Below are 15,550 nucleotides of genomic sequence, written 5' to 3'. Positions count from 1 at the left end.
TTGTAATTGCATTGTTCTAATCTTGTATTATAAAGGCAGCTGCTTGCCGATCATTTGTACTTTCCTCGTTAATCCTGACTCAGTAAATTAACCTTTAATTACAGCCGTTAAAATTGAAATGAGCCTCTTGTCTACCTGGGGCTGCCCCCTTTCAGTGCATGATTCTGATGAAAATTTTTAGGGTCAATGAATATGTCCCATGTCATGTCTGATAGCTGCTAAAGATGTGAGGAGGTAAATGTTACCTTAGAAAGATGTGCTTTAAATTTTTAGGAGATCTGTTCTATTGACAGGAACATAAAATAAAAATGATATTTTTAGTTTCTCAGTTTACCATGCTGTATTTTTAGCCAAATGAAGACAGCATTTAAGAAATATAAAGAATGGGTTGTTAAGATATATTGAGTCCAATAATTTAAAGCAGTAACTTAATTCTCCATTTTATTGTCTTAAACACTACATGCTAAAGACTATGAGGACATGTAAGGAGCACAGCTACTTTTCAGTTATGTGCTGGATAGGAATAGTTTGCTCAGTGATGTAACAAACTAACAAATTAATAATATAGTCCTCAAACTGACATCAGTGGGACTGGATTCTATTATGAGATTACGCCAGAAAACAGGAAAAGATTAATTTCATTCATTTAACACACTTTTGATGAGCACCTATTATGTATCAAGCACTGGGAATAAAAAGGCCAATAAATAGGCCCTGTCCTATTTTCCAGAGACTCAGAGACTAAGTCTTATTAGATCTACAGTACATCTCTAATATAAAAGATAAGGCACCTTTCCCCTATGCTGACAATGATTTTACTAAAGTCATTGGCACCCCTCCATTTAATTTCCAACAGATTTTAAGATATTTAGTATTGGAAGGGACCTTAAAAAAACAATCTATTACAGTCTTCTAATTTCACAGATGACAATTTGAACTGAAGTCAAATTCTGATGTACTAGTTTAAATTTACAAGATGACTTTGCCAGGTTACATACTCTATGAGGCATGGATGTTAAAGATTCACAGTGAAAACATGAAATAAATGAGTTTCTGACATTATGTTAAAAACATTTCATTATGAAAACTTTCAAATGTACACAAAAGTAGAGAGAAATAAAATGAACAGCTAGTTACTCATAAGTAGGTTTAAAAATTTTTCAACATTTGTCCAAATTATAATCCAACCCTTTACTCAACTTCTGATTTAAAAGCAAATTCCAGATATGATCTAATTTCATCAAGAAATAGTTTGGTTAGTTTATCTAACAGATAAAGACTCTTAAAGGAAACTTCAATACTATTATTACATTAAAAAAAATAATTCCCCTAATTTCATGTAAAATACAGTGTTCACATTTCCTTGACTATCATACATGTCTTTTCAGAGCTGGTTTGCTTGTATAAGGATTCAAACAAATAGACATTTGGTTGGTATCTCTCTTAATCTAAATTATGCATTTTAAAGGAAAACTTACTGATATTTTGTTTGTGTGTGCGTGAATTGTAAAACATATCTTCAGTATTAATTTAACATTTGGGGAGATATTTATACATTCAGTAATGTGGAACAGCTGCAAATTTAAAGAAATAACCCTTATGGATAGGCCTATAAAGCTGTCTGTAATTACATTCCTGAATGATTTGAATAATAGTGTGTCTGATATATTCTAAGATAAGTGGCTTTTACTTTTCTTTGATTATCTATTTTTACTCCATGCTCTCTTCTCTCTGGTAATAAATTAATTTTTTATCATTAGTTGGGCATGTGTCCTATAGTTTAATTCATTTTATTCTCCTCTGAAGAGAAACAAAGTTTATTTCAGCATCACAATAATCCATGTTCAGTTCCGGTTTCTCATGTTAAAATATTTACTACTACTAATATAAATTTTTTATACCATGCCACACCCTATGTTCATAAAATTTTTGACAAGCCTTTTAAAGAGGAACAAAAGTAACAGAAGTTAACTTGGCTGATGTATGATTAAATAATAATTAATACACGACTGGCTAATGCATAATAATCTAAGGTAACTGAAAGCTTAAAAAAAGTATATTTCACTGCATATACCATAAATTCAACATAAGCAACAAAATTTGAAACGTACTAGTTGATAGTAACACAAAGTTCAATCAACTCTGGATGTGTAAAATAAAACTGCTGTTAAAGATTCAATCTTTTTTTAAATGAATGATATTTTAAAAACATTATTTACTATTATAGTACATTTAATTATAATAAATAGAAGCTAGAACCTATAATCTTGGAAAAGAAGTCAGTAGATGTTCAGGGAACTGTCTCAGCTCTGAAAAGAGTGAACCTGTAGCAAATGAAAGGAACTACTCACCACAAAGTAGAAAGAAGAGGAAAAGAAAGGCCCAAGGCTTTCTTTACCATCACCTCTTTAATCCCTCAATTTCTTGCAGATTTATATTACGTATTTTCTCTATTCTGATGGGTCATCTGTTTTCTCTGGGCCACAATCATTACTATTACTAGTTCATTAATTAGCATCTTATATATTGGATTTTTTAATTGTAGATAATTTTATTATGATATCGACAAAGCATTATAAAAGTATTATCCACCAGTCAGGACTTAGACTGGCATATATTTACTTAAGCCAAATAAAAAATATTTTCCAATAAAAACCCTGCACCTAAAAATTAGTAACAATCTCTTTTTTTAAAAAGTGGCTCCTCTTAATAATGTAGAACAGGGAGAGATGATAATGGTCTGGTATTAACTATGAGACCTCTGAAGTAGTGCAGAAATACAAAGATGAAGCAGTAGTATGACACACCTTTAAAGTTTAATTTAAAAATTAAAGCAACTCATACCCAGAGGAGAACTGAATGAAAGAATAAGATGGGACATGGCTAGGCAATGGAAGCACAAAATACTGTCAAACTTTAATTAAAAAATGTTTTCAATTTAAGCAGACCCAGGCCAATGATTTTTCATTATTTTTACCACAGTTCCATGACTACTGACATTTTCATCAGAACAAATAAAGGATTTTCCCCAAATTTAAAATGACAAAATTATTTTTAATTTTGACTTATAATTTCCTCCTCCTCTAAACTTAACGTAATTTGGTCTTAGCTGGCCTCATCTCTTAACCTGGAACTCGAACACACCATAAGTGTTTAAAATGTAAAAAATAAATGTTTTTTAAAAGATAGTTCTTCCACCATATTAGAAAACAAACTTTATCATAGATACACCATTTGTTTTGGGAATGAGACCACATATTCATGAAATGTCTGGTGCATAACTCAGTAAATGCTGTTATCAATAAAGACCTCCTCAAAGCATTTTGTCCTTGCAGACAATGAAAAGAAAGCTGGTGCTCTGGCAGACCAAGACAAGCTGACTGGCAAGCAAAACTAAAATGCCTTAACCTAGCATTAAAGAGAGAGAGAGAGAGATCTACTTAAGACAAAAGTCCACTTAAGAGAAACAGAAATCAACTTCAATTACAACTGTCATCATTACAATATGCAATTATCCTAATAATTCTCAACTCTGTTTAGTAAATTTCACACTGGGTAAACCAGATTCTGCTTCATGAATTATGGTTTGTTTTTTCTTCATATTGTTTTAAAACATACTGTAACCTGCACACCAAAAGCAGGTCTGACAGTCACGCTTCTCTATTTTCCAACTAAGTTCCTGTAACACAAGCAGCGTCAGGACCTCATCCCTAATCATGGACAGTTATAGCTTCATTAGTTGCCAATCTCTGTCAACAGCAAAAGCTACAAGCCTAGTTGCCAGCCATTTTTTTTTTTTTTTATTCCTTAGATAAGGAACTTGACGGAACTAATGATAAACCTTTACTTCAGATGAGGAATTTGGTTTATGTATTAAAGAAAAAAAATGCCTTTTCTTTGCCTCACTCTGCCTGCCCTAATTAAAGTGCATTACATGGGATTCCTTCTTCCTACCCTTCAGCTTGAAAATCCTTGAAGGGATGGGCGGGGGAGACTTTAGTTAATGGCTTCTTGGTCATAATGACAACCTTAAGGCCATTCTTTTGCTGGTCACAGTAAACTCCAGGCTGGCAACCTATCACAACTCCCCCTGACCTTAGTTTAATGCTACTGTTGCCACTGTCTTCACCCGAGCATCATGAGACTTTATTCCATCATTAAGTGAGGAAGTGATGTTTCACAGAGGCAATTCAAGGAAAGCAGATGGTGAATAGCATGGACTGCGAAAATTAGCCTTCTACTTCTTGTCAAAGAGGAAAAGCAGTTTAGATACCTAAATTTTAAAGTCTGTTAAATGTCGGGGCGCCTGGGTGGCTCAGATGGTTAAGTGTCTGCCTTCGGCTCAGGTCATGATCCCAAGGTCCTGGGATCAAGCCCCACATCAGGCTCTTGGCTCAGCAGGGAGCCTGCTTCTCCCTCTCTGTCTGCCTCTCCCCCTGCTCATGCTCTCTCTTTCTGTCTGTATCTCTGCGTCTCAAATGAATAAATAAAATCTTAAAAAAAAAAAAAAGTCTGTTAAATGTCAAAAGTAACTCTCATTAGATTTTCAGCTGTAATAGTACAGAGGGAGATAGGTTGGGCTGTGGAGTGTAGCCAATGTAAAATCAGAGAAGTAATGACAAAAAATGACAACCTGTATCTGAAGAAATTCCCAAACGGGAAAAACTATGTTACACAATTAAACCACCTGGTATTAATGCATACCTTTGAGGAGATTTTTTGTTAAGTCCTTACTCAACTGTAAACTCCCTGAGGGCAGAAACCTAGCTCAACTTGTTTACTGTTATCTTTGGCACCTGCCTCATATTCTGGCCTGAATACATACTTGTTGAATGAATGAAACATTTACTGGCACATATGTAGTAAGGAATTTGGTCTCCTCAAAGAGAGATCTGGACTTTGTCCTAGCTCTTGAGAGGTAATTTGTAAACCCTTGGAATTTCCTAAGTGATAGGAGTGTCTTTAATTAGTCACGGTGAACCCTTAGAGGACCACAACTGATGGCTGCTCCCAAGGAAGTGATTCACAGTGGGCTCCTAGACAACTCACGCTAAGCGGATACTCTGTGCATACTACCATACCTTGATGCCAGTTGGGTAAACCTGAAAGCTGGGAATTTGAAACCCACCCAGGATACTGGTTTCTCCCTTTGGCTGGTTCTATTTTGTATCCTATTGCTACAGTAAGACTGAATCTTAAGTATAGTGCTTTCCTGAGTTCTGTGAATGTTCTAGTGAATTATCAAACCTGAGGGTAGTTTCAGGAAACCCTTAAACCTGCAGCTGACCTCCGCAGTCTTGGGTCAATTTAGCAGTGGGCAGGACTGTGCCTCTAACATGGAGTTTGGCTAACTCCATGTAGCATATTGTATCAAATAGGGTTTTCGTGTTGCAACTCTGGTTTCTCTTTCATGGACTGTTGGTGGAATTACTTAGCATTCCTCAATTTACTGCCTTGTTTTCTATAATGATCACTTTTTAAATGAATCTTTCTGCACCCTCCAGAGTTAATTCCACTTAACTCTGGGGACTGTGATCCATGAAGATCAAATCACTAATATTACAGCAGCTAAGTCAGTGCTTCCTCACTAACGTACCACAGAGGTTAGAAGTGTGCTGTGCTGCTGCCCCCACCATTAGCCCTCAGGAACGCCAGGCAGGGCCTGTGTTGGAGCTTCTAGGCTGGGTACTTCCCGCCTCCTGCAGTAGTCTCTGTTTACCCCAGAGCACACTACAACTATTATCACTTTTCCGTATGTACCATAACATGAAAAGATTGGAAAGCAGTAAGTTAAGGAGTCATTACTCCAATTTTCCCATGTCAGTATGTCACCAACATAACTTTTCCAACATCAGACTCGGTTACTCCAACCTAGCTATGCTATACTTTAGCCACACTGAACTACTGTTTCTCTAATATTCCAAGTCTGTTCACATCGCAAGCCTCTGCATACCCTATTTCCTTTGTCCGTCACGTCATTCTTATTCTACTCCAGCCACCTGGACAAACTCTTACTATTCTCCTAGATTCAGTTCCAAGGTCACATATACAAATTCTTTTCTAAGAGATCTTGGTCAACTGGTAGCACCTAAGCAGATTTATACCTCCCGTGTAGCACTTACTACAATAAAATGATTTGTCTGTTTCCCTTCCTAATCTGTGAGTTTCCTGATACTAATTTCCACAATTCATCTCCTTCACTAACTCATCTTGGCCTTTTTCTCTGTTGTCTTTAAAACCTAGAACTCCATCTTCATCTGTCTCTTCTCACTCCACAAGATAGCCATAGAACAGAATTCAAACATGGTCAGGCTCATTATTTCATTTACTTTTCATGAAAACACAATTAAGTGTTTAGGGAAAGCAGTATCTCCATTTTTTAAATTCAAAAATTAAAGTTTACACAAGTCAATGAATTGCCCGTAGTCACGACGATAACTAGCTCAGCCAAGGATAGATATCAAGTATCCAGGCCCCAAATTCAATGCATTTCCTAAACGTTGCCCTGACTTTCTAAATGAATTCTTGGTATTTTAAACTGGAACTCTTGAAAAGTATATTCCCATAGAAACCTTCTGATTTGTGATTAGGTGCTAAAGAACCACAGGTACTATACTTCCATGATGGGTTTCACAGCATTTGGGGGATTGAACTCAGAAGTTATTTTTCCACAGAAATATAAATCTTAAATATTAAGTAAGCAAATTAATAAATTTTCTTATAAAACTTGTTTGAAAAGAAACATAAAAAGTGCAAAGAGAGAGACAAGATTTCATGCTGATGTTTAGCCATAAAAAATACACCAAAAGTTTTCAGAGGTAACGTGAACTGCTGAATTCACTTTAACAGTTTTGTGTCCCAAATATACAAAAAATTATTCAAAGCAGAAAAGACCAGTTTTCACTCCAACATTTCCAAAACCAGAGGCGAACAATTTATTCTTATTTTACATTTATTCTTATATGCAAATTGTCTTTTCCCCCCACCTCACTTTTTTCTCATCCCCTGTAGAAGCTGTAACATTCTGAGGATTGCAGTTTTTGAACTCCTGGGGCTTCATGTGTAACAACTGGGAAACTCTTAGCCTAACAATAATCTAGTAGAAAAAGTGATAATTCACTAAAAAATTTACAGTTTGTTCACAGACATACTATTGTAGGAAATAAAATGTTTCATTTTTAGCCATCTGTTGGCCAGCTGCCAATTAGTCTCAAGTAAGACTGGAACAAATACTGTGTTTATACATCTTCTTTATCATGCAGTTTGAAAAACTAGGCCTTTCCTTACAATGATAATGATATTCACTGGGAATTATGTTTAAAAATCTGTGTTCTGAATATATAATTTGAAAGGTTAGAACAAATAGTGAAATTTTTCATTTGAAAAATATTTAGAGTGAAAAAGGAACTGTTCTTTGGGTTTCATTATAAACATTTTGGTAATTTCAAAAAAATAAAATCTACCCCTATTTTACCAAATACACAAGGAAAATAAATTTAAATAATCCACTGAAATGAATAAAATTCATCTTCAGACTAGGAACTCATAGAAACTAGGCTGGGACTTGGAATACAACTACTAGAAACTGTTCAAGATTTTGGAAAATTATGTTACTGATGGTAACACCCCAACCCACACTATTTGAGTTGCTAATACACCTATATAAGTCTGCACTTATAGTTGTCACATTCATGGCTGTTCTACATATCAGTGCCAGCACTATTTAACTGTTTCAGTACATTTCTAGTGTTGTCATGGACAAGCATTTATATAGCAATGTAACTATTACTTTATTGTAAATTACTTCTATTTCTTCTTTCTATTCAATAAGGGAAACATGTTGATTTTAAAATTATAGATGTACTCTTATCTATGAATTTCATTTTAGGATCCAAAAGGCTCCTATATTTGTTGAGGTCCCCTACCATTATATGAGGGTTGTAATTTTTGAGAGTTTTTCTTGTTTTTTCTTCTGATGTCTTTAGTCCACTTCTTTCTAAATTCATATACATAGGGGTAGCCGGTTAGCTCAGTTGGTTAAAGCGTGGTGCTGATAAATTCATATACACAATGAAAAAATTACAATTTGCTTCATTAATCTTTTTTAAGTACTGTTTTGAGGGCTGAAGGTGAGATAATAGGAGCCATGCCATTCTGCATGTTTATTTCTAAAGGCTCCACTTTTCAAAGTTCTATTTTTCTCTTTAAGTTCTATTCCTTTCCTTATTTGATTGTTGCTGGTGAATTTCTGGTTGCCATTCTTTATTTATTTATTTATTTATTTTTAAAGATTTTATTTATTTATCTGGTAGAGAGAGAGAGAGACAGCAAGAGAGGGAACACAAGCAGGGGGAGTGGGAGAGGGAGAAGCAGGCTTCCCGTGGAGCAGGGAGCCCGATGTGGGGCTCGATCCCAGGACCGTGGGATCATAACCTGAGCCGAAGGCAGACGCTTAACGGCTGAGCCACCCAGGCGCCCCTCTGGTTGACATTCTTATTACTACTATTCGTTTGATCATTTTGTTAGCTTTTGGGGATGAGTTTGAGATCTTGCTTCGCTCAGCTGAACTTGACAGTCTTTTTTTTTTTTTTTAATTTTTTGAGTACAGTTGACAGAGAAGTATACTTTCAGGTATACAACATAGTGGTTCAACTTCGCTATATATTAGGCTATGCTGACCACAGTGTAGCTACCACCCGTCACCATGCAACACTATTACAATATCACTGACTGGTTTCCTTATCCCGTGCCTTTTATTCCCACGACTTACTTATTCCATAACTGGAAGTCTGTATCTCCCACTCCCCTCTACACAAATTTGCCCATTCGGCAGTCCTTTTTTTGTACATTCTTTGGATGGAGTGCTTTTCCTCTCCTTTGAAGAGACCATCCCAATAAATATTTTTCTTAGTATAAAAGGGTGAGTCCTTCAATTACTTTGTGATGAATGAAAATTTACTGCAAGCTTTTCTAATCTCAACTGCATTCTTTTTATAGCTAATAAAGTATGAGAGTCTACTGAGGGTCCATTATCATATCACTTTAAAAAATATTAGTTATTATTTATTGAGTAATGACAATGTGCCAGTCACTGTTCTAAGAGCTATACATTTATTATCTCATTAATGTCATTACAATCCTATAGGGTATTTGTTATCTTCACAGGAAAATGAGGTACAGAAAAATTACATACCAATCTGTCCAACCACATAGCTAGTAAGCGGCTAAGCAGAGATTTGTACCCTGGTCATCTGATATCAAAGCCCGAGTTATTTAGCTGCTACCTTACTGCCTCCTAAGTTTTTAGGGCCCTCCTTTCCCCTCAAGGACTAACTGCTTCACTATAGATTTTTTGATTTCTACTTTCTCTTTACAGCCTACCCAAATGCTCAAGAAATATTAATTACTTAAATAATAAAGACTTAACTGCTTCTTTTCACTGCTTCCCTCTATCTCTTTCAATGTGCCTTTTCCTTTTAGCAACAAGAATGGCAAACTAAAACCCCAGATATCATTCTTACTCATTTCTGAGCAGTTAGAGGTAACTGCATTCTACAACTTAAACAACATGCTCAGCTTAATAGTTTTCACATGTGCATTCTAAACCAAATGGTCCTGATATCACATCTGCTTTGATGGGGAAATTTTTTGTAACAAGGTACAAGAATTAGGTACTCCTCTTTTCCACTTCTGGCAGAACCAGCTCTACGCTCCCCAGGAGCTCAGATCACCAATTATGTACTCTGTCAGCCATGGGAACCAGTGATACACCAGATCTATTCAAGCTACCTTGTGTTCCCATCAGAACGTACTATTTTGTCTCTTACTTTGTCAGGTTTCTGACAACAAATTAACAGGAGGTCAAGCATATCACCAGATTATACATTGTAGGCAGCATGTCTGATTTAGAGTGAAAGGTTAGTGGATATAATATGCTAACACAGAAAAAGTTATTGCAGTTTCAGATATTATGACAGGCTGATGGTTTTGGCATTATTTTGAGATAGGCCAGCCTCTTGCCTCACTTCAAGCCATACCCCATAAGTAACATTAAAGAATTTTTTTAGAGATACTGAGGCATGTAAGTAAACATACAAAGATAATGCAAAGAGAAACACAATCTTGAATTTTAAAATGAAAACAGTCAAGTATTTTTAGTAGCCTATGGTATAAGAACAGTGTAATAGAAATGGAATGATTGTGGGAATTTAAGTCTATTAATGTAGATAACAATTCTTTATGGGAGAATTTATGTATATAAATGAACCGAATGTGGCAAAGAATGCTTATATATTATACATACGTAAGAGTGCCAGAGAAAAATGTAAACATGGTAATTAAATGTGGGTAATAAGCAGAAGTCAATTGTGAGGATAACGGTTTCGGTAGAGCAAATTTTAAAACTATTTATAAAATTAAAAGGTCAGATCTAAATTGACCCTGCTTAAAAGAGAAACTGTTCAAGACTAAGAATCCACTTCGATTATTTGCATTTTAATAAGAAAGATGCAATGTTATAACATGAAAACTGAGTTAATATATTTTGAAAATTACTTACACTGATGACTGATGAACAAGTTGACAAATTCAAACCTTCAAGATCAGCTATCAAGCTTGGAGAAAGAGCTGGTGTGGGAAGTGCAACTGGAGTGGATACTGGGTTAACTGTAAGAAAAGGCCCAAATTAGCAAATATGCATGAAAATTTAATTCATATTATTAAAAGCAACATTTTTATTTTGTTAGTAAATCTAATTAAATTACTTTGATTAATAAATCTATGACAATTCTACTTAACATCTTGATTTAGTTATTATCAAGTCATGACAGTTACTAGTCTTAGCTTTCAAAACATAATGGCAAATCCTATAACAAAATAAGGATACAAATACCTTGAGTAATAGTTTTTGAAAATTTGTATCACATAATGTTATCACTAACATTTATCACCCAGTAACCTCACTAAAATAAAAAAAAGGTAAAGAAACATTTTTTCCAGCTAATATAAAGAACAACAATAGCTTTCAAGAGTTTTGAAGCAGAATCAGAAGTCTTAAAAGGCTATTTAAATCCTTTCTCTATTTTATTCTCCATTACAATAATTACAGGGGTCCAGGCTACCTAACTCCCTTCTAATTATACTTTGTCAGCAAAGGCTATGTACCAGATAGAAATTTTTGATTCTAAAACCACTATGTACATGAGATCAGGTATGTGAAAACTTGAAAATCTTTGAAAAAGTATAGATCTCATCCTCCCCTGCTTAAGACTCTTCAAAGGCTCACAACTGCCTCTAAGATGAAAGTCCAACACCTTAATTAAGGGCACAAGGTTCTTTATGATCTAGCTCGGCACTGTCCAATAGAACTTTCTGTGATGATGGAAATGTTCTATAGCTGTGCTGTCCAATATAGTGGCCACTAGCATATATACCTAATGTACTCTTGAAATATGGCTAGTATGATTAAAGAATTGCACTTCATAGTTTAATTAACTTAAATTTAAGTGTAAGCAGCTACTTGTGGCCAGTCGGCAACATACTGGGTAGCAGAGGTCTAGCTCCAATTTCATCAGCAACTCCTATGTTCAGGCCCTACCAATTAATAGTTCCCAATATCTCGTTTCATGTCTTTGAGCCTTTTATATTCTATTCTCTTTACCTGGAAGGTTCTTCTCTGCCCTGTTTACCTTGCAACTTCTACCCATTAAGGCACCACTTAGAAGGAAAGCACAAGCTGACTCACCAAAACACAGCTTCTGTGTGCCTTATTTGTTCTACAGATATACTTGGACACACTTCTACAACCATACTTCTCTCGTAATACATATCTGTGACTTTTTATTTTTTATTTCTACTAGTCTGTTAATGTATTAATTTTTAGTGCTTAGTAACTGCTTGACTGTTGAATGAAAAAAATGAAAATGTGGAAAAAGTTTTAGCTTCCAATAAACTCTCACTTCAAAATAAGGCCATAAAGGAAGTAACATTTACTTAATTTGACAGGACTTTTCAAACCATCTTTTTCTCATTTAGTTTCACAATATCCTGTAGTTAGGCAGAAAAAAAATTAAAAAATTAATTCATAAAGTTAGGAATAAAAAAACGATATTGCCCAAAGAAGAAAATTTTCAAAGGAAGTCAAACTTCAACATAGACAATAGACAAAGCAGTGTGGAGACTGGGTGGAAGAGGGAATGGAGCCCTTGCTTTCTCCCTTGCTCCTTCAGCATGCCTGAAAACACTGCTACAAATCCCCAGGCTTCCTCAGACCTATGTTGAAAACCAACGTACAGTTGGCAAGTGTCACAGGGAGTTGGGAGTGGGGGGTGGGGTGGGAAGGATCAATGGGGATATGGTGGTAAAGGAAGACTTCATGAACAGGAAGAAATGAAGCTCAGTTTTTAAGTACGAGCAAAGGAAGAAGCTGGTGACTTAGTAGGTGAGAAAATACTGTGAACAAAGGCTGAGAGGTGGGAACGTGGAAAACTAAGGGGGTTATATTTATCCTCTACACCAAAGGGAGTTGTTAAAAACTACCAAAAGAGGAACAATATATGTACTGCTGGATATCAGTATAAGGGACAAACCAAAGAAGGAATAATAAATAGCCGGGCTGGCAGTGAGGAGGAATACAGTAATTTAGGCATGACATGAAAAGGACTAAAAACAACAGTGAGGAGGTAGAAAAAACATTTATATTAAAGACACTGTAAACTGAGGCACAGGGAGATTATGTCTTGCAAAGATCATAAAACAAGTGAATGGAAGAATCACTGTGGGTGGGACCAGGAACTGGTTCTCTTATCTTGGATAAAAATATGTTGCCTTTCCAAGTCACTTTTCTTGTAGGTTCTAAATATTTGTCCATCCACCCATCCATCCATCCATCCATCCAAAATATGAGATGCCCATGTAAGGAGAAAAAACTGAGTAAGAAAGCCTCTGATTTCAACTATGACTTGGCCTAAAGACACAGAGAGGAAAAAGACACCAAAAGCAAGAGGATAATTCACACCAAAGTTTGACTTAAAAAAAAAAAAAAGAAAGAAAAAAGAAAGGCTTTTAATACCACTTCAGAAAAAGCCTTTGGTACTAAAATGACTACACATCTGTTTAAAGGTCTGGCAAGATAAAAGCCTGCACTGAAAATTTATCCAAAACTGGATTCTGAGGTTAGTTGACAATGTTTAAGTATTCAATTAATGTACTAAAAAAAATGATTCTACTAGTTTAAAAAAAAACCTGGCATACAAATGAAAACCAGTTATCATTTCTACGCATTGACTTGGCAAAGGCAATTTTTAAATACAAAATTCAGCATCAGTAAGGGTATCAGGAATCAGGAATCAGTACTCTCACACTAAAACTATGTAAGTTGGTACAAGCTTTGGGAAAGGCAATCTTAGACAACTGAATTCTTCAAAGCCTTTGTCCCAGCAATTCTACTCCTGGGATTTATCTTAACGAAACAGTTGGGGAGATAATGCAATAATATACTTATGATGTATTGCTTCACTAACTATGAAGACAAAAAAATGGAAACAAGTTAAATTTCCAACCTGTTAAACCTGTTAAATATAATTTATTACAATATAAAAGATAACGATGCAGTCATTAAAAATGAAATTGTTAAAGAACATCTATGGCAGGGCAAGGAATGTGTATGATAAACAGAGAAGTAAATGATAAAAGAGTATCCCAGTATGACCACATTTTGGAGCAGAGGGGTTTTGCATATGAAAAGATCTGAACTGGCATGCCAAATAGTAAACCCAAGATATATGGATTACAAATCCATTTTCTTCTTTTTATTTTTGAAACTTTCTGCAAAACACGTTTTTCTTTACTAAAGTACAGCTGACCCTTGACCAATAAAGGTTTAAATCGTGCAGGTCCACTTATAGCCAGGTTTTTTTTCAATAGAGTATAATGCTAAAAATGTATTTTCTCTTCCTTATGATTTTCTTAATAACACTTGTTTTTCTTTAAGAATATGCTATATAATACATATAACATATAAAATACGTGTAATTGACTGTTTACACTATCAGTAAGGCTTCCAGTTAACAGTAGGCTATTAATAGTTAAATTTTTGGCAAGTCAAAGGTGACAGGTGGTTGTTAGTGCCCCTTTACCCCCCACCTTGTTCAAGGGTCAACTATATATTTAATTATAAAATAATTATACAATTATTCTTCTGATCAAAATTTGCTTCAAAACTTAAGAATATATAAAAGTTTTAATATATACCAGTTTAATATGAAGTTATTTAACTTGTTAAATGTAATTGCTTGCTGTTGCATCATTGTTATCATCTCCATCATAGGTAACACCCTTATATAATGCCTATCATGTGCCCAGCAGAGTTTTAAGTGCTTTTACATTTATCAACTCATTTAATCCATTTAATACTCCTAAAAAGTATTACTATTATCCCTATTTTATAGATTAAAGCAAAAGCACAAAGAGATTAAGTAACTTGTCAAGGTTACGCAGCTTTGTAATTAAAAGGACTGGGATTCGCAAGGGCACCTGGGTGGCTGAGCCGGTTAAGTGCCTGCCTTTGGCTTAGGCATTGATCCCAGGGTCCTGGGATCCGGGTCAGGCTCCTTGCTTGGTAGGGAGTCTGCGTCTCCGTCTCCCTCTCCCTCTGCCCATCTCCCCTGCTTGTGCTTTCTCTCTCGCTCTGCACTCTCTCTCTCAAATAAATAAAATCTTAAAACACAAACAAACAAAACTGGGATTCAAACTCAAGACACTCCAGCTCCCTTGTCCTCTTAGCCACTCCACTCCACTGCCTCTACTATAATTTATTCAAAAATATGATATCACAGATCATAAGGCTTATCTGAAGCATGATTACTGGTGGCTGATAAAAATTTTAAAAAGAGTTAGTTGTACCAATAGTATAATTACAAAGGTTTATATTTCTTATAAAAGAAATGAGTACGACTGTTGCTTTATGATCATCCTATCAAGATCACATGGTATGGAGTACTAAAAGATCTCTTCATTTGCAAAAATATAAAATACCCAAGGAACTCTCAAACTGTAATGGGAGAAACAGAATTCCCTGGGTAGGGATAATGTATCCATTTAGAATCTCCAGCATGTAGCAGATTACCTGTACCAGAGCAAGCATTCAATAAATGTTTTCTAAATGAAGACATAGATAAATTCAGTACTTGAAGTTTTCCTGCTAGATGGAATACATAACCTCTGTGGATTATGATGTGCCTCTTAGATAAAACTTAAGGAATGTTTCTGACCCTCCTTCAAAATTAATCTAATTCTCAGAGCTAAGAACTCAAACTACTGGACAGTGACTTTTTAGTTTTTGATCCACAAACTTTACCATGGACAATGGAGAACCGTAGGCTAATAAGCAGCATAAATTAAGTCAGTATCTTAAGAACCATTGTCAACAAAGCTTAACCATTGTCAACAAAGCTTTTCTCCCGTAACACTCCACTTATCTTTATCATTAAGCTCAGATCAGTTCTTCCACAAGGCCTCTGTAGCTTTTTAATTGGTTTTTGTTTCCCTTCTC

The 15,550-nt window shown here is 35.3% G+C and overlaps 1 protein-coding gene across 1 annotated transcript in view; it reads right to left on the bottom strand.

Annotated features, from left to right (window-relative positions):
* Positions 1 to 15,550, bottom strand: part of AP3B1 (adaptor related protein complex 3 subunit beta 1) — a 248,677-nt gene that overhangs the window by 54,168 nt on the left and 178,959 nt on the right. The window contains exon 21 of the mRNA XM_081825590.1: positions 10,559 to 10,665. Within this exon, the coding sequence (XP_081681716.1) occupies positions 10,559 to 10,665 (107 nt within the window). The remainder of the gene's footprint in view (positions 1 to 10,558; positions 10,666 to 15,550) is intronic.

This window comes from Leptonychotes weddellii, chromosome 7 (genome assembly GCF_054177405.1).
Source record: "Leptonychotes weddellii isolate Sample4059 chromosome 7, ASM5417740v2, whole genome shotgun sequence".
In the NCBI taxonomy this organism is placed as follows: Eukaryota; Metazoa; Chordata; class Mammalia; order Carnivora; family Phocidae; genus Leptonychotes; species Leptonychotes weddellii.
This window is presented reverse-complemented; position numbering and strand designations above follow the sequence as displayed.